The sequence below is a fragment of the Truncatella angustata genome, assembly GCF_020726525.1.
Source record: "Truncatella angustata strain MPI-SDFR-AT-0073 chromosome Unknown BKA67scaffold_4, whole genome shotgun sequence".
NCBI classification, from domain to species: domain Eukaryota; kingdom Fungi; phylum Ascomycota; class Sordariomycetes; order Amphisphaeriales; family Sporocadaceae; genus Truncatella; species Truncatella angustata.
Genome location: NW_025763384.1, coordinates 833,488 through 852,447, shown reverse-complemented (window position 1 = coordinate 852,447; position 18,960 = coordinate 833,488). Strand labels below are relative to the sequence as shown.

Genomic DNA, 18,960 nt, shown 5'->3' with positions numbered 1-18,960 from the left:
CCTATGTAAGAAGACTGGTGTTCCTGCAAATTCCATGGCGATTTAGGTCACAAAGCGGCTACAGCCACCAGCAAATCTGGGGTAATGGGGCGAATAAGACGATGAGGCTCAGGCTTTATTTGATTGTGGGCAGGGGTCGTCATTTGCCTCACTTCTTAAAACATGAATCATCAAACACCCACTATCGATTACAGGGGAATGCAGTCACAGTTATCCTCTCATTAGAGAAACAGGATTGGGTACTATAACTGGCGGAAACCCTTGACAGCTTTTCCACCAATAGGTCGAGCTCCCATCTATGTGGACCACGCTTGTTGGGGTTATAGCCGGCCATAGTGGAGAGATAAGCTAGCCTCAGTGCTGCTGAGGGGAAAAGTTGGGGAAGCTCCCCTACAGTGCGGAGAAATATCCTTGTTAGCCTCCAACTGTTTATATTGTTGCTTGCGAAAGCTCATTTCCGAGGCGAACCCCATGCTCGGTACGCCGGCATTCTACATAAAAGGGTCGCGATGTGGCCAAGATGAAAATGGCGTTGCTTGGTCTCTTGTCCTAGAGCTTGGCTTGTCATTCGTTGTCTTGTGTCCTTGGCTCATCTGTTGCATTGCGATGAAGCTCTCCCTAATTGCCGCCGCCCTGCCATTGGCAGCCGCCTCTGCTGTCTCTTTCAGCTCACAGAAGAGAGACGGTGATCACATCTCTACTCGGCCCGAAATCGTATACTCGCCCGAGGCACCCTCCGTAGCCCCACCCAGTCCCAAGCAGCGTTGCAAGACTTGCTTCATTGACAGCCACGGCGACGGCGTGACAGACGACTCTGAGGCAATTCTCGCAGCTTTCAACGATTGCAACAATGGCGGCCACGTTGTTTTCCGCGAGAATGAGACTTACATTATTGGCACCGCTATGGACTGGACCTTCCTCCAATCCATTGACATTGGTAATCCATTGTATATCCATCATATTCTGACTGGGACTAATCGCCCTCGTAGATATCCAAGGAAAGATTCTTTTCACCAACGACACGACCTACTGGCAGGCGAACTCATTCCGTTTTGTCTTCCAGAACGTGACATCCTTCTTCAAACTTGGTGGCGACGATGTTTGGATATACGGAGGTACGTACAGCCTTGGGGAACTTCTAGTTCAGGGCGCACTGCTATGTGTACCAGGCCAATCAACTATGACTGACTAAGTTTACAGGTGGTACTATCGATGGTAACGGTCAGGCTTGGTATGAAGCATACGCTGCCAATGCCTACACCCTTCGCCCGGTCCTGATCGGCGCCGACGGTCTGACCAACAGTATTATTTCGGATGTGGTACTTCGATACTCTCCTCAGTACTATCACTTCATTGCCAACTCAACCAATGTTGTCTTTGATAACATCAACATCGCTGGTGGCAGCCGAAACGCCAGCGTCACCGCCAAGAACACTGATGGTTGGGATACGTACCGCAGTGATGCCATCACCATTCAGAACTCGGTCATCAACAACGGCGATGGTGAGCTATATTTCTTGGTCGCTTGTCAGTTATCACTTAATGGCTAACCTTAAAAAAACAGACTGTGTTTCTTTCAAGCCCAACTCCACCGATGTCCTGGTTCAGTCGCTTTTCTGCAACGGAAGCCACGGCATCAGCGTCGGTTCTCTGGGACAGTACAAGGGTGAATATGACATCGTCGAGAACGTCTTCGTCACCAACATCTCGATGCACAATGCTACGGACGGTGCCCGCATCAAGATCTGGCCCAACACTGCTTCGGCTCTTTCCGATGATCTGCAGGGTGGAGGTGGTGACGGACGTGTCAACAACATCACCTATACCGACTGGACCATTGACAACGTCGACTACTCCATCGAGGTTGACCAGTGCTACGGTCAGAGCAACCTTACGCTCTGTCTAGAGTACCCCAGTCCTCTGAAGATTACCAACGTTATCTTCAACAACTTCAAGGGCGCAACGAGCAAGAAGTACCAGCCTCAGGTTGCCACTTTTGCGTGCAGCTCCGACACAGCATGCTCAAACATCGTGTCCACTGACTTTAGTGTGCTCAGCCCCAACGGTACCAACCAGGCTTTCTGTCTCAACTTTAACGAGACGTCGTTGGATGGTGTTGAGTGTACAACTGTATTCAAGGGATTCAACTAACCTAGTGCGCTGTCACGTGCGCGGGCGCCATGTACACTTGTAGTCGAGGGGTGTAAAGTAAAATGACTTGGTAGTGTCGCTCTTTGAGCTTGATAGAAAACTTGCACATAAGATATTAATGATAAATAAGACTGCTTACATGACGCGAAGTGAGCCACCCAATGTGGCTCTGCTCAAGGTGGTAATAATTAGAAGATTCAGCAAACCAGGGTGATCGAGTCATTGACTGGAGCGTGCAGGTTGTGTCTATTGTCCAAATCAGCTAACGTTGGAAAGTTTGCCTTTATGCGGGTGAGCCTCAGGCTCGGCAGGCAAAATGTCTTGAACCAGTCAAAAGGTGGCACAAGTGCGCTGGGCATGCTGCGCGGATGAGCTCAAACCTACGACACTCGACCATACAAAGAGCTTCGTGACCCCCGCTCGTAAAAGGCCCCTCTGGCAAAGCTCAAACCTCAGCATTTCCGTCTCAACTTCTTGTTTTATTATTTTCCCTGACAGTGATAAGCAACGACCGATCGAAGTCATCATGGATTCATCGGCGCCCTTCAATGGGTCACGGCCCAAAGACATGTCTGAATATATCGCCACAAAGTCACCCTATTGTCCACTTCGGGACTATCAAATGCAACTCATGTTTCTCGAAGAGCAGAACAAGAGACGTCTCAGGATTGCCCGAGAAAAGCAATTGTCATCTCCTCAGTCTCAAGAGCGAGATAATGCACATAACATGAATGTGGAAACTCATTTAGACCAGCTCGCCCAGAAGTTGAGAGGACAGCCATCGCTTGTGGAGTACCAAGCACAATTAGACATTCTGGAGCAGGAAAACCAAGATCGGTTACACAAAACATGTCAGGGACCATCCGAGGAGCCACAGACACAGTTCTGCAAGACGGCATGTGGGACCCTAGACGTCTCTGTCTCGCCACCTAGTTATAAGCATGGATCTGTGGACCTCGAGGAATACCAAAGTCCACAGTCGAAGCTAGAATCATCCCTGCAAAGGGAGCTAGAGCTGTCCATGATGTTACAAGACATGCGCCAGGGACTGGAGGGAGACATGAAGAAAGAAGAAGAAGAAGAAGAAGAGTTAAGTGAAGAGGATACCCAAAATCACGGATCTATTTATCAACAGCCTCGGCCAATTAAAGCACCAAACATAAACACCACTATGGTTCGCTCCCCTCACGACATGAATGGCTGGCCAAATCAAAGCGAGTTGCCAGATATTTTCCCGAGTCAGCCAGCTGCACCAGAAGTGTCATGCCAAAACAAGGTGGAAGCAGATTTGCGGTCTCCTCACGACATGAATGCTCTACCTGATCAAGAACTACCGCTAGTGGATGAACCTGCACAGGCCAAACAGCCAGAAACACCCGTAGCTTCACGCGATGTGAGCGTTGGCATTCATGCTCTGAGGCGTCAACCAGAGCTCCATGATCCCGACGTTAGGAAGCAAACAAGTCAGGCTGAGTATCCCCAATTTGCTCCTGCTTCCTTCGAGTACCCCGGCGTCGATCCGACGTATGCCCTTGATCACCAAGACACGGGAGCTGCATATCCTCCTTATTACGGAAAAGACGCTGTGGAACCACCGCCTCTCCATTTCGCACCAGCCTCGTTTGAATACTCTGGCCAAACCCTGGGAGACATCTGCGAAAGCTGCGCCAATAAACCAAACCCTCGCGAAGATGGAAATGCGTCTGAAATGTCCCAGTCAGCCTCAGATCATGAACGCAAGATGGTTGAGGACCTCAAGCGCGACGACCCGGACGCTACAGCGGAGTCGATTGTCCATAACCATGAGGAGCGCAAGGCGGTCAGTAAATCTAAACGAGACCACCCAGAAGCCGTCGCACAGGCGAGGAGGCGTATCCGGCAACGGCAGTCCCGTAGCATGAGCCCACCGCACAATTTACGGGTCATGCGGATCCGGCGTCGGGCTGGCTGTCCAGGGATTACGAGAGTGCCTTTCGCTTCTGCCGGGTCTCTCTCTGAACGAGAGCAAAAACACGAGACCGAGCCGGTGCTCACGGACATGTCCTTACACGAGGGGGTATCGCTGGCGATAAGATTGCGAATGGATTGAATTGAAGGGCGTTGCTGATGTAGTCGTTATGGCACGCTTAGCCGTTCATCCTTATGGTGAAAGGCATATCTGTCGCTTCGATCGATTTAACAGGATGAAGTACAGTTCGGGGGGTATTCTATTTGCTAACAGATTGACGCAGCGGGAATACATTTAGGTTTAGGAAAGGCTAGGAACAAAAATGTACAAGTGAAATTGTACTGAGGGCTCTGGGAGATTCCACACTGCGACGCACGAGTTGTCATGGAATGTTTTGATGAACTGAATGACTGCAATCGGGGGTGGTTTTTCTTTTCCGAGACAGAAAGATGTCATGGAGATGTTCTCGGAAATGTGGGTAAACAGTCTAGTCGCGAAATGCCAGAGCTGTTTTAAATCAGATGATTCATGTCCATTCGTAAAGAAGTATCTATGTACAGCGAAATAACACCATTTAATGCGTATCCGACATTATTGCGTCTTCAATGCTTCTGCCAACTATACGCAGTAGAAACTATAACCCCCACTAAAGCCGTGTGATGAGCGTGAGCCTGATCGCGTGTTTGTTGCGAGTCCAATGCGCCGCGTCTAGTAGAACGACCCCGAGGTCTTCCCCCTCCAATAAAAAAATAAAATAAAAAACCCCCTGCATTGCAGCGTTATCGCTGTTGTAACCAAAACATGTGGCCACGCATGGTGTTGCGGGTCAAGCGCCGTCTTTGTATCGCCTAAAAAGGTAACACGTAATATATATCCAAACAAGTCATGCTCGTTGCTCTTTACAACCGTGTCTCAATCCTCCTCCAAACCTCGTCGGCTATCATCGCACCTCTTGAACATCGACGGTATTCGTCCTCCAGTCCTGAGCGCTGGCCTTGGAAAGCGAGCCAAACCCGGGCATGGAGGAGAATCTGTTGAGCTTCTTCTTCTGGGCGGGCGTCTGAGGCTCTACGGCATACGACGGCGACCTGGGCTCGTCTACGCTGCGGCGGCTACGGCTGCGGTCTGCGTTTGGCGACGAGACGGATGAGTTTTGTGAGGAACCCGTGCTGCTGGGTGTTTGGTAGACGTATTCGCCGTCGACGTAGACGGCGCCGCTGATGAATGTGGTGCGTCGGTTTCGGTTGCGCGTATAACGCTGTTCCAGCCGGTATAGCTCAAGCTTGGCCTGGATCTTATCGAACAAGCCCATCGTGACTAAGTTGGCGCAGTTGACTCGTGTTTTTATGGGCTATTGTCTCGGTATTTGGGTATCGTGTCTCAACGATAGTATGGAGGAGCTGTAGTGTTGCTCGCCTACTGCTTCGCCAAGTTCCCCCCTGAAGTACACACGTTCGTGGTGGAATTGGTTGTACTCAAATCACCTCGGACGATTGTGAGGTGCCAAGGCAGATATTTATTAGACTTCGCCGGGTTGGTATCTCGGACGTCTAGTTTATTATTTTACTCGGTTGGCGTAATTGGTACAGAGAGAGTGAATATGATTTAGGTTTGTGATCAGCAGAAATTAGGTGCGCTGAGTGGTGAAAGAATGTATGGGCCAGTCGAGTGTTTGCTCCGTAACTGTACTCGTACCGTATCCTCAGGTGATTAAATTGAAAGGTTGGGATCTTGAGCAGGGTCAAGGGAAGGATCGCATAGAAGAGAAGTGAGGGATTGCGTGTGTGCTGGGTAGGAAAGGAGGGGAATCAAGGTTGGGAATCGTTCCAGAACTCCAGCACGAATTGAATTGGATGAGTGGATCATCGAGTTCCCCTGGCCCTGACCTCAGGCATGAGTCGATTCTGGAGGGTCTAGGTTAGCGGGAGACTGTCCTGCAAACATCTCGAAGCAATGGGTTGCAACTGCAGTCTGATGGAGCCGCAGACCGGCTAGCCGTTCAGGCCATTCAGGTCACTTTTCAACGACAGGAACCGTTCTCCCATGGCGCTGGACGGCGGGCTTGGGCGGGCCTGCCTGGCTTTCGCCCACGCCGCATTCAGCTAGAATCGTGCCGTCGAACCTTGTTGGCGCCGCTGTTAGTGCTAACGCGCACAGATCAGACCGTTCTAGCACGCATCTCGACCCCCTGTTGAGTCAGGAAAGCCCCCTGGTGAAACTGGGATAATGGGCCATAATGCATTGAGCCGGTGATACGCTGCCCGTGTCGCGTGGGATCGCTATACCAGTTGGGATTGAGTGGCTCCATCTGAAGACGCAAGTCTGGCAAGGGCTCCGAATTGTATGCAAACTTGCCACGAGGTTTCCCTCTTCTCCTGTGGGTGGTACCCATGAGACGAGACAGACGGCTGCAACTGACCAAGACAGGCTGTTGCCCCGGTCTCTAGCAGTGGCGGGGATCTAGCCTCTAGCGGGGAGTAACGGAATTGCGAAATCACGCCGGGGGGTCAATCCGTTGGGAAATGGCTCAGCCTTTTCTTGAATGGCCGTGGACCGGCTGCCAGGAAAGATAGTTAGCTGTCTTTGTCATTGTATGCTCATCTCGATAAGCCTTTTCACTGCGAGATATTGTGACTGCACTGCGCTTGATATCTAGTGGAGGCGCAAAAAATCAATTCCTGTTGCGTGCGCACCAGGATGGCTTCAATAGTAGTTTTATGTTTTTAGTCAGAAGCCGGTCCTGTACTCCGTACATCGTAGTCTCGTCTCGGTTAAGCATGAGAGGCATTAAACTTGACTAAGAATTCCCAAGGTCCAGAAACTGGCGATCACTTTAGGCCATCTCCCACGTTGCCATGTGAGAGAGATCAGCAGTTGGTCCTGGCATAGCGGCCCCGCCCCTTCTCCAGACCCTGCCAAATAGTTAACCTTAGCATGAAAATTTCAATGGTCAATCCCGACAAAGTCCACTGGAGCTTCTTCACTTGAACGCTTCAGTACTGCTTCATGCTTACACAGCCATCATAATTCACCAATTATTGCGGGAATACACGTCGGGAGTTGGGCTTTGCCGTTTGATGGAGGCCACCCTTGGCTGTGACGATTGGAACTGCGCGATTCTCAAGGTCCGGTTACAGGTCTAGCATTCGGCTATCCGTACCCCGTGTGAAAGGGAGCTAAATTTCACCCGTCGGCTGTACCAATTCGACACATTCACTAAATCCCTTATTTAGCGCAATATTGAATAGCCATTGCTCATTAGAGCCTGCAAATGATGTAGCTTGATTCTTTCGCAATGAGCTGCTTTGACATGACAGGTTATTCCACGGCCCTCAGCTCGTACTGATCATTGCAGATGAAGTGCAATTTCCTTCAGCCAGGGCTGAGGGCGGTATCAAACTGATGGGTCGTGATGGATGGTCTGTGCGCTGGGTGTGTACGAACCACCAGATGTCACATTGGCTACAGGTAACCTCAACAGCCCTGGTCTTTTTATTCGCAGCCTTGTGAACTGTATCTCGTGATGACATGTTTTTTTTTTTTTTTTTTTTTCTTTTTTCGGTGATTCGATGCATTGTATATCGCTTCCTCCCGTTGCGTGTGGGCACAAGGAATTTTTCCGGACTCTCGATTTTATGCCAAATGAACATAGACCTCTGCGTTCTAATCCCGACCAGACCGTCCGAATTGGTGAAGAGCTTAGAGGGCTCCGACTGTTACTTGTCCCACCGCCAATACCTTCTATGAATCGGCTCTCTTCTCTCTCTCGTACCATACTTGCAACAACCTTGAGGCGCGTGCAGCTGCCGTACTGGCCTCTTCTGTTGACGCTTTCTTCGCCAGTTCCTCGAACCTTGATGCCCAAAATGACCATCTCTTGTTGCTCAAGCCCGGCTGGCCGTCAAAAAGAGAACCGCCCTTGAACATCTGTGCTTCTGCATCGCTAGGTTCCCAGCCAAGAACGAGGAGCTTATGCAGGATATGGCCGTCATATTCGACGTACTGAGCAGCGGTCAAGAGGCGATTGTCCAAGACCTTGCCTTTCACCTCCTCTTCATCTTCGAGAGACTGCCGTAAGGACCAAATCGCAAAATCCCTCACAGGGATCACGCCAGTTCCCCCTAGCCTCGCCCAGAAAGCATTCACATTAACCCAGGCGTTCAGGATCTCGTCTGCGTGCTCCGAGCCGGCATGCTGCGCCGAAGGCGCGAAGTTGAACCAGTCTCTTATCACCCAGCCGAGTTGCGGCAAGTCTCGCCAGGCCCCTGCCGTTCCGCCGGATGGCAAGAGCATAAGCTCTCGGACAACCTTCACAAGCTTATCTTGGGCAAGATCATCGTGTTGGACCTGCTGCGCTACTTGGAACAATTGACCCCATGTGTTCCAGACAAACTGGTCAACTTCGTCTTTTCCAGCATCAGGAACTGCGTCGTCAATATGTCGTGCGACAACCAATGCAGATTGGGACGTGGAAGATCCGAGATAGTCCTCGAATATCCCGAAGAATTTGTCTTCCAGTATCAGTTTGTCCTTCGTATTCCTGGATTCCTGCTTTAACTTGAAACCTTGTGCCATGGTGATTCGTGATACTTTTTCAGTGTTGCTTGCTGGGAAAGAAATGTTGACGATGCTTACAAGTCGCCTCTGGAGTAGAATGTGCTCGGATTGTTCTCTCCAAACGGTTGTGCATCTTATGTATTTCGTCGCCAATACCCACTGCCTAGCAGTTTTGCTGTACAGCTGCCTATTGAGGGTAGTGAATGAGGTCTTGGTCCGTTGCAGATACGTCATGTGCACGGACCATTCTGGTGTGTTACCCAATTCAAGGTGACATTGGGAGAACGTGGTTTCTTTGGTGCAGCGTCGGTCTCCGCCACGACTATGAACTGAAGCCACGTCTATCGCGGCAAACACCGAAATGCTATCTCTGGAGCGACTGGTTCTATTGTTGTGTAACTGATAATGATTGGATACTTGTACCCTGGCGGCCACCGCATCAAGAGGTAGCTGCCCTCAGAGCAATATTGCAAACCGAAAGAAAAAGCCGGCATATCTATCTACATCTTCTGAAAACTAGACAGTCGATGCTGACTGTGGGCTTATCTCCCAGCCTTATACTGGATTCACTACGAGTGCCGGGGCAGACCGTACCAGGATCGATGTGTATAGAAATGCGCTTCTGAGCCGGGAGATGGATGGATTCTCTATTTATCACCCTTAGCGAATAAGTATGCGAGTCGCGACCATTGATTGACTGACTGTGACTAACTGCTGAATTACACCGGCTGGCTCAGCTAATAATCTACTCCAGTACATTTTGTAGCAGTCGCGTTCGGATCCTCGATCGTGACCCGGAAGCAAGCAAAAGTCAAAAAGGTGATATCCCAGTTGAACTGGGCACCTTTGGGAATTGAAACCCAACCAGGAGCCGCCCATGGGTGCAAGAGCACCCCAAACTACCACTGAGCCACGATGAATGGGACATTTGCCCCAGGGTCCTTCAATGTTCCCACGCCGGGGACTGGTTGAAATTCATAGGCCTTGACTGTAATTATATGTCTACATTCCATTCAATTCCTAGGTTATGGATCGATGCCGGGTGCCTTTCCAACAACCACTCGTCCATCTGTGGAAGTTCAATTCAAGGTTTTCATGAGCAACTTAGGCTAGTTGTCTGAAATAGTGCATGAAAGCCTCTGTTTACATTTGTTCATGCTCTCGATCTGTCGAACTTGCCGTTAGTACTTGGCTGCTCATAGCTACCTAACACAATACCCCGGAAATTGAACAATTTCCTCAACCACTATACAAACCTGTGTCTACATTTTTCCTTCGTGGCGAACTAGTGGTGGACAGGGAAAAAAGTTAACGCATATCACAACCATCTTGCTGCTTGTTAGAGCTGATAGTACGGTAAGGGCTTTCCACAACTAGGGATAACGAATGGTAAGGCAGTGTTACGATGTAAGAAACAGATAGAAAGATAGCTTGTAACAATCACGCCAGTGAATGTTCAACTCTTGTGTAGCTTTTTGAATCTTTGTGTATGAACTTTTTACGGCAAATGACTGTCCTTCTAAAAGTTTCTAAGGCCATTAAATATTGACGAACTGAATTCTCAGATGAAATCCTCACTCCTGGCCGGGCTCGTCGGGCTCGTCAGACTCGTTAGGTTCATCAGGTACCTCGGTATCATCGTCATCAGTACGAATGTCCACAAATTCATCTTCACCGTCTCCCTCGTCAATAACGTCGTCGTTTTCATCACCATCAATGTTGATATCGTCGTCAATGATATTATCGTCTTCATAGTCATCGCCATCGTCGTCAGATTCGCCCTCGACGATGCCAAAGAATGTATGAGTCGCACCAATATCACCCGGGTGAGGGGTCTCAATGCGGTCGTATTCCATGATGCGGCTCCTCATATCCCAATATTTCATCCAGCCTCTCTCATCCTTTTCCATGTCGAGACCAGGTGCCATCTCAGCAGTCTTGTCTCTCAAGTCTTGAATGGCCCTGGCATGCTCCGCTCTAGCTTCCTTGAACTTCTCCTTGTACTCCTCAGGCGTAAACTCTTCTAGAAGTTCGTCTGGCAACAGGTCACCCGGCTGCAAATAATCCCAACAAGGCTGACCTTTCTCTACAAGATCCAGAGTCAGCATTTTTTATTTCTTTCTTTGAGATGAGCCAAGATTGCTTACTGTAGGCCCTACGCAATTTCATGCGTCTCAGACCGCGTGCCCTGTCGCGACACTTCAGACAAACCACTAGGCCGAGTTCATACACAATTAAGTTGCGTTCGTCCGAGGCGACACGGCGGGCCTCGAGGAAATGCTCGCATTCGTCGTACACCAGGTCCTCCCGGCACTTTGGACATTGACAGCCCGGGCGTCGGCTGTTATTCAGCTGGGACAGCCAGCGAGTGACGCAGGCACTTCCAAAGCGGTGGCCAAAGGTGCACGGAAGGTCCACAAACTCGCTGGATGGGTGTTTATCCCAGCAGATCTCGCATCTTTCCGCTCCATCGGACGAAGCTGTGCTCATATCGTTATTCATGATGCTAGTGAAGGAGGCAATCGCCAACCCGAAGTAGTCACCAAGTTGGTAAATGAAGCAGTCGCTAAGGTGGTGATGAGGCAGTCGCCGCCCTGCCAGTGAAGTAGTTGCCAAGTCGACAATGAAGTAGTAACCGAGTTGGTGAAGAGGCAGTCGCCGATCTGGTGATGAAGCAGGCAGTCTCCGAATTACTAATGAAGTAGTTGACAAGGTGGTGATAAACAGTCAATGAGTTGGTGATGAGGCAATCGCCGACCTAGAGTGAAGTGATCATCGGGTTAGTTTTGGACGTGTTCAAAACTGTGAATTTACAGATTGATTGTCTGGAATTAGAAATGGTTGCCGAGTCATTTGTCGAACCAGGCTGTGAATGTGCAAATCCATTGTTGAAGGAACTGCAGGCTTGTTCGGATGCAGCCTGAGTTGTGGTGCGAATAGACAATCACTGCGGCAACCGCCTGGAGAACAATAGAACAATCGAGTGGCTGCCAAAGTTGGTGGAAGTCTGTGCCTTACCTATGGATGCATGCCAAATACAACAATGTATGATAATGGGAAACAATACATAATACGACATATTTTGCGACTGGAGTATGATACGTTTTGTGATAGACCTGGCATGATGTAATATTACGCGCAATCAATTCCCATCTTTTTACTTATATTCCAATTGGGCTTTTATTATTGTTTCAATACGCCATTGGCTCACCCTTGCTATATCTGCTGGATAATTCCTCACCTGAATATTGTTGGGAGATCTGATTACTTCTAGACTAGTACCGAACCTGCCAATGCCACAGACAAGCTGTTGACTGTCTCCCTTATACCTCTGTTAAGCTCTTATCCTTTTGCATCACGTATGCTACAGTTGTTATTGATTGGAATCCCTCGTAAGTTCTTTGTAGTCCCCAGTCCATCATATCTAGCAAGGTGTCTTTCGCCATTGAGCGCAAGCAACTCAATCCCTTGGGCACAAGCTGGATGGGGACTCTCAATTGCCATAGCAGCCTGTTTCGATGGCAAAGTGCATTTCAAGTTCACGAGAAGTCATCTATAAAATATGAAAGATAACTACTGGTTGAGAGCCTGCCACAGAAGAAGCAACCATAGTTTATGTGTTTTGTCCCTTGACTTGACAACAAGACGTCGGACTATTCTACTATAGATAGAAAACAAGTTGAGATAAGCCCTGATGTTTGTGGTAACAATAAATTAGCATGCTCTTAGTGAACCTTTGGGGTACAAGGTCTTATCACGTAGTTCGAGAATGGTCGATTTCTACTATCATGTTCTGCTCTGTATCCTTTCGATATATGATACTCGCAGAATTGATGAGGAGGCTTCTTTGGAGCCATCTCTCCCAGAACCACAGACGTGTTGGATTAGGCATTGCGTTAGGCCTACATTCAACTTGTCGTGGCTTCCATTCACTCGGTAGCACTTGGCCATTGTGCCTCAACAGGTGTCACAGTTTCTCATCTGAAACGTCGTGATCTTAATGGCAGCAGAACCGAGTCTAGATATATAATGATCGCTCATAAGTAGTTTTGACTAATAATATAATCATCGTGTTTTCATTATCATCATCATCGTCTTCTTCTTTTCCTCCCTTCTTCTGTGAATTATCTATGCTGCGAGTAGAGCTTACGGTTTCGTAGGAGGTAGTCTAAAATATCACATTTGGTTTTGAGCATATAGACGCTAAGTATCGCCCATTGACGAACTAAACTTACTACGCGTAGCTTTATGGGTTGCATTAGGGGCGCGTTTGCAAAAATGACTACACAGAGAGGGACAACTGCCTTGAAAACGTTGAGACGTATGTCATGGAAATCGTATACAATGGGCTACAAGCCTATCGTAATGTCTTTTTGCACCGAAGTCGCAGAACAAGCTTGTGAGGATATGAGATTCGGGAAGCTGTACTGTAGAGTCAACCAGCACTGCACGCCTTGTGTCAGGACGGTATACTTAAAAAATGTCCGACATATGATTTGGGCGGCATGGTCTGACTGCTAACATGACAAGTTAATAATTACGAATAACAGGGTACGCAGAATGAAGTTTCTTATTTCCCTCTTTCAAATGAAATATGACAACACCATGTCCAGGGCAGAAACCCGTCCACGGGAGATCTATGAAACTTGGGGTCGGTTATTCGGCAGTCAAAGCGGTAATCTTATGACGGAGAAAGTATACTAACGTTAGTGACGTAGTCGTACAACTAGGTACCACCAGGAGTGATGTTCAAGACAACTCTGAGGAGGAATTTGGCAAGACGTGATCTGGTGCACCGGTAACGGGGTTTTCAAACAGGCACCTTACCTGGGGTTTCACAGCAGTTTATGATCTGCCTCACCGTTAGGGATGAAATACGAATGTACACATCGATCCAACGGTAGCTAATTGGTATTGGGAGGTGCTGCGTGCATATGTAGAAATCGCATATGTTTGCGGAATCATGGAGACTGCAGCCGGAGGGAGATAGGAGACGTTATGAGCGGCTCGTTGCACCAGAGGTTCAGATGTACAGCGCAAGTTGCCAGCCACCAACGCTGGAATTCTGGAACGTCGGCAGGTTGGGCATGCAACGCTAGGTTAGCTCTTTCGAGTTTTAGCTGTCAAGGGGGTCGCAAACCAGTTGTCTTGGTTGATGTAAGCAATACATATGTAGATACAGTCGTCAGCTGAAGTTTAGTCTCAAGTGGTGTTTACGGATTTTCAGTGATATTCAGTGATATTCGGTGATATTCAATGATTTGCAGGTCGTTGATGGCATCTCAGTGGGGAGGGCTTCGCGTGCAAGTCGAGCCCCGATCATGATTATGCAGCGGATATCGGAAGTAGCTGACGCGCACCAATTGCCGCCTTTCCGTGCCAAGAATACACATCCAATTGCTGGGAAAGGGTTAGGAGGTTGGGATGGTGATGCTTCACGCTTTCAAACTTCATGCATGATCCCGTCGACGTATTTAGTGTAGGTCAAGCCGATAGTAGTATGGTGTTTGCTAGTTCTGGCACGAGAACAAGAACACGCTTAAAAACTGAGATCATTACACTTCGGGCGGCCAATGACGACGGAAAGGGTGTTTTGCTGGCTGGCAGGCAGGGTGCTTGTAAGTGTGAGGACTGAATCGTTCAACAGATGTCATAGGCAATTTCTCCGATTCACGGGGCGCAATGGTGCTGTGATGGCGTTCTCTAGTGCCCTCTTGACAGCAAATCGCACTTTCCGAGTCTGCGACCCGCGAAACACCCCTAACTCACTTCGGAATAGCACCGCTGCAATACAGACGTGCTATCGACAGGCCCCTTGGCGCCCGAACAGCCGGACCGCTCTGGATCTCCTTGTCGCAACTTTTTCCTCCCAGCGCATGCGTTTCTCCTCCTTGGTTGAGAGCTCCATGGCGCAATGATAGGGTCCTTGCGTATGCTAAACATCAAATAAGGATCGTAGGGCATGACGTCGTGGGGCTGGACCCTTGAGATCCCTAAGAGTCCTGGGACTGGGATTCATCATGACTCTTGATATGGCGGTCGTGGGGAGCTGCTTAGTATATCATGTCAGACCGCCCTCCCGTGGGATCCGATAATCTGGATCTCCCGGAACATAACCTCGTCTGCTGTAAGGATCTTTCATTACATATTACCGCGCTCGCTGCTGTGACCTTGTCACCCCGTCCATCGCTTGCACCCTCTTGCCCTCGACACCCCCAATCAGAGTTGTGGTCATCCCATTCCCAGCCACCTTCAGGTTCACTATCAAAACCGCACATATCACCAACCTCTTCTATTGCTCGACACATCCAAAATGAGCTCCTTAATCACCACGGTTATAGTCGTCGTCGTTCTCGTCGTTGTTCTCGGTGGCGGTGTACTCGCTTGCGCTCTTGGTTGGAACCGCATCATGCCGGGGTGGAGCAGAAAGTCAAAAAAGCAGGAACAATGGCCCTCTGAGAAATACCCGTTTCCTTCGAGAAGCTCAGTGGAAACCGACTGGGTCGGATCACCCATCTCATCACCTGCATCATCTCCTGTTGCTTCACCACGTGCGTCAAGGCAGAGCTCGGACATAACGATCAAGCATGGTCGGCAGTCTTCGATGCAGGAGAATGTCTAAGACGTTCGGAGATTTTCAAACTACATAACCAACACATATACCACTCTTACGACAACATGACTTCATGAATTGGATGCAAGGATCACGGATTTTGGAAGGCGTTCAGGGTTATGCATACATTACACGGGTAGCATCATCACATTTCGGATTGCATTTGGGCATTCGCGACATCATCTGCGCATATGGGAGCTTTTTATCATCGAGATACCATATACAAACCCCTCCCTGACAAGGGACATACTACAAGGCGCAATTTCCTTCTTTGCACAAAGCTTGAATTAAAAATCGAATCCATACGCTATACTAATGTTTCGCTAAGTCTTGTGTTGTGTGCGTGAGTCGAGTGAATGGCACATGCGCATTGGGGAAAGCTGTAAGGTTTTAGCGAACATGCGGTCGAAAAGTTACAAATATCTCAGAAGAGTCACATGTACAGACGTTAGTCAATCATATCAACCCGCACATTACAAAGAACGGCCTCCACGTAAATGGTATACTGTAAAGTGGGATGCCCTTGGCATAATCTTGATGTTTTGAGCACGTTAAAAGACAGTGCGTTCACGTGCATTGTGTCAATCATATTAGTTTGAGTTTAATCATTTCATTATCGTCATACTGCCATATATCTATCTATACATGATGTTCCTTATACACCAGTCTCATTTCACATGTCGATGCGTCCCCGAGTCAAATCGACATCGGCCAATTTGACAAACTTTGTCCTAAACACCAACTTGTGTCCAACATAGAGAACCACAAACAGAATTAAACTAATGTACGCCGTGAAGAAGCCACTGGTGCTCCAGTCGATGAATACCGTAAAACCGTTCGTGAGCAAGATGAGAATGCAGAAGAATAGACCATACCAGGCGAGAACCGGCTCTAGAGGTGCCTTGTAAGGCAGGCTGTCACGAGAAATACCGTGAAACTTGGCTGCAGCCATGAAACGGAGGTGGCAGATGATGATGCACGACCACGTGATGAAACCAGCAATGGAGGTGATGTTCATGAACCAGTCAAAGGCCTCGCTTCCGGTTGAAGAGAGGTTGAGGAATGCCAAAAGGCCAAACGCCGAAGTAAAAGCCACAGCGATGTATGGGGTACCATTCTTGTTAACACGGGTCATGAAGTGGGGAATGTGCTTCTCCTCAGCGAGCGCGACAAGAATACGACTACCCGAATAGACGTTGGACTGAGCAGCTGACAGAACAGCAGTCAGGAGCACGGCATTAAGGATATCAGGGAGAACCTTGACACCAGCGAGGTTGCAAGCAATGACTAAAGGAGATCCAGAGGCATCACTCGAACCGCTCACAAGTGCGCCGTTGTCGTAGGGAACCAGCAATCCGATGAAGAAGATGGTCGAGACAAAGAGCGAGAGGATACCCCAAAACGTCCACCGGATTGCTGATGGCACAGCCTTTGCAGGGTCTGCGGTCTCACCCGCTCCGACACCCACGAGCTCGGCACCCTGATAACTGAAACCGGCTGTGACCAAGACTGACCAGAAACCGACAAACTTGCCGACGGGACCGGATACGATGGATTCTGCGAAAGGTCCAGGGTTTACCCAGTACTTGAACCCGATGTAACCCTGCTCTCCAACACCGGCATTGATGCAGATGGCGAAGATGATGAACCCAACGATAGTGACAACCTTGATGCTGGACAAGTACATTTCTAGCTCGCCAAACCATCTGACAGGGAGAAGGTTGACTCCCGAGAAGACAACCCAGAAGATGGCAATGAAAATCCCAATGTTGAGGCTCGAGTTCCAATACTGAATGAGAATTCCCGCAGCCGTCAACTCTACTGCGAAGGTCATCGCCCAGCTGAACCAGTATATCCAACCCATTGCAAACCCGAGCGACGGGTCGACGAAGCGGGAGGCGTAGACGGTGAAAGAACCAGGGACCGGGATGTAACTGGCCATCTCGCCCAGAGACACCATGACCGAGTATACAATTGTGCCGACAAAGATGAACGCAATTAAGGTGCCGACCGGACCGGATGTCGCAAGAGCTGTGCCGCTACCGATGAAGAGACCCGTACCAATTGTACCACCGATCGCAAGGAACTGAAGGTGATGAGCTTTGAGGCCACGCTGGAGCTGCTGCGTGTCGGCAGCCTCGATATCGTGCTTTGAGCCATTGGACGAGGAATCCGATTTCTCGTTGGCAGGCTTGACCACAAGACTCGTGGTCTTCTCCATCGTGTTTTCCATCATGTTGTTGTTAAAATGTTGTTTCGTGGGTCAGTTTTGGTATTGTCCTGTCCACTAGCTGTTATATGGGCCCAATAGCCACGATACTATTCACGGATTGTACGTTGAGCATGCCCGGCTTGTCAAAGAGCGATGGCGCTCGAAGAATACTTAAGTACGGTCATCGTGCCTCCCAGTCCGTGCCTCAACGCGAGTTACTCACCCACAGGTCCGGCTCTGGAGCAGGCTTATCTTGCGTGGCTCCATACATTTGCCATTACGAAAATTTTCTCGTGCCGTGGTTTTATGAAAGTCTCTTCAGACTCTGGAGTAACGTGGGAATAATTGTATTGCGCTCTCGTTCTAGCGGCTAAAACCGGGGGCCGCAGTGATCAAACCCACTATTTATGAAGATCGACCAATAGGCGACGGTACTTGACTAAGAGAATCGCCTCACTACGGTCCGATTGAAATTTTCACGTAAGCGGATTGCGCCGTCGCCGAATCACTTCGCGTGGGAGTTCCTTTTCGATGATTGTGATCTGAAAAAAATAGAGTCAACGGTATTGGTCACGGCAGCTGGGATATTATCACCAAGTTGTGCAAGCTGTTCCCATGGCTGTGAAAAACGACGGAGCGGCCCGCTATATTATACGTCTATGGCCTGCATCGGACGCGCTCATGGTGCTATGTCATAAGATTATACTTAAATTACCGACTTGTGATTGGTGCGCCAAATTCACGCTTTTGGCGTTCGATCTATAAAGCAATCGGTGGACTGGAAGACTACCATACTATAGTATGTGCGGCGGTCCACGGATCCGTAATCCGGCACACTCCAGGTTCTAGCCTCATCCTTGATTGCTCCAACAGCTGCTCACTTGAAATCATCTACCGGCCCACTGAGCTGTCACCAGACGCCTTGTCTTATGATACTATGTATATCGTACCACTGAATCTTTGATCGCTATGTGTTCTAAAACACTAGTTTGCGCCGACTGGGGCAGAGCGTGTAAGATATTTGTGCCCGCTCCGCCAAAGTTGTGAAAACAGATTTTCTTAAATGTATCCACACTGGTCTGACTACTCATCGATCGAACTATAGAGTTGTTTGCATGCATGCAGTACATAGTATCAAGTCAAACTATCGCTTGCTTGTTATGGACTTATTTGTCGGGCCTGTAACTAGGACAGGATGCCACGAAAGGCCGAAAGGCAAAAGGGTTCTCAGTAAAAGGAAATTGAAAAAATTACGCCTATGTTTTGCACATACAGGCTACCTCGTAGAAGATGCACCTTCGCCAGAGCGTGCGCAGCAGGTATTGTCAATTACAATAGGTGCCGGCGGAGGAATAATAAGGCATGTAAAGGTGATAATATTGGATGGAGCCATCATACTCTGGAATGATCCGCGAGTAGCCTTCTAATGCTGTATTTGTACCTTTCATGTATCGTAGGCAGGATCCAGGTATATGAACA

At 49.0% G+C, this 18,960-nt stretch overlaps 8 protein-coding genes across 8 annotated transcripts; 4 read left to right on the top strand and 4 right to left on the bottom strand.

Annotated features, from left to right (window-relative positions):
• The first annotated feature begins 367 nt into the window (after positions 1-367).
• On the top strand, positions 368-2,380 carry BKA67DRAFT_563726 (pectin lyase fold/virulence factor). Its single transcript, XM_046102680.1, has 4 exons — positions 368-937; positions 990-1,115; positions 1,201-1,503; positions 1,565-2,380. The coding sequence occupies exons 1-4, from the start codon at positions 472-474 to the stop codon at positions 2,149-2,151; spliced, it is 1,482 nt and encodes a 493-aa protein (XP_045958225.1). The 5' UTR covers positions 368-471; the 3' UTR covers positions 2,152-2,380.
• Positions 2,381-2,539: 159 nt separating this feature from the next.
• On the top strand, positions 2,540-4,621 carry BKA67DRAFT_563724 (uncharacterized protein). Its single transcript, XM_046102679.1, has one exon. The coding sequence runs from the start codon at positions 2,678-2,680 to the stop codon at positions 4,238-4,240; it is 1,563 nt and encodes a 520-aa protein (XP_045958224.1). The 5' UTR covers positions 2,540-2,677; the 3' UTR covers positions 4,241-4,621.
• Positions 4,622-4,718: 97 nt separating this feature from the next.
• Positions 4,719-5,834, bottom strand: BKA67DRAFT_265623 (uncharacterized protein). The gene has a single exon (XM_046095844.1). It carries the CDS (start codon positions 5,409-5,411, stop codon positions 5,040-5,042), a length of 372 nt encoding a protein of 123 aa, XP_045958223.1. The 5' UTR covers positions 5,412-5,834; the 3' UTR covers positions 4,719-5,039.
• A 1,796-nt stretch (positions 5,835-7,630) lies between these two features.
• On the bottom strand, positions 7,631-8,944 carry BKA67DRAFT_563722 (uncharacterized protein). Its single transcript, XM_046102678.1, has one exon. The coding sequence runs from the start codon at positions 8,888-8,890 to the stop codon at positions 7,841-7,843; it is 1,050 nt and encodes a 349-aa protein (XP_045958222.1). The 5' UTR covers positions 8,891-8,944; the 3' UTR covers positions 7,631-7,840.
• Positions 8,945-10,230: 1,286 nt separating this feature from the next.
• BKA67DRAFT_535298 (uncharacterized protein) lies at positions 10,231-11,735 on the bottom strand (the record flags this gene model as incomplete). Its single annotated transcript, XM_046099996.1, has 3 exons — positions 10,231-10,742; positions 10,804-11,319; positions 11,675-11,735. The coding sequence occupies 3 exons, from the start codon at positions 11,733-11,735 to the stop codon at positions 10,231-10,233; spliced, it is 1,089 nt and encodes a 362-aa protein (XP_045958221.1).
• Positions 11,736-13,969: 2,234 nt separating this feature from the next.
• On the top strand, positions 13,970-15,020 carry BKA67DRAFT_645752 (uncharacterized protein). Its single transcript, XM_046105889.1, has 2 exons — positions 13,970-14,783; positions 14,998-15,020. Exon 1 carries the CDS (start codon positions 14,230-14,232, stop codon positions 14,572-14,574), a length of 345 nt encoding a protein of 114 aa, XP_045958220.1. The 5' UTR covers positions 13,970-14,229; the 3' UTR covers positions 14,575-14,783; positions 14,998-15,020.
• On the top strand, positions 14,970-15,278 carry BKA67DRAFT_535297 (uncharacterized protein; the record flags this gene model as incomplete). Its single annotated transcript, XM_046099995.1, has 1 exon — positions 14,970-15,278. The coding sequence occupies one exon, from the start codon at positions 14,970-14,972 to the stop codon at positions 15,276-15,278; it is 309 nt and encodes a 102-aa protein (XP_045958219.1).
• Positions 15,279-15,863: 585 nt separating this feature from the next.
• Positions 15,864-17,814, bottom strand: BKA67DRAFT_563713 (amino acid permease). Its single transcript, XM_046102677.1, has one exon. The coding sequence runs from the start codon at positions 17,503-17,505 to the stop codon at positions 15,943-15,945; it is 1,563 nt and encodes a 520-aa protein (XP_045958218.1). The 5' UTR covers positions 17,506-17,814; the 3' UTR covers positions 15,864-15,942.
• Between the last annotated feature and the right edge of the window lie 1,146 nt (positions 17,815-18,960).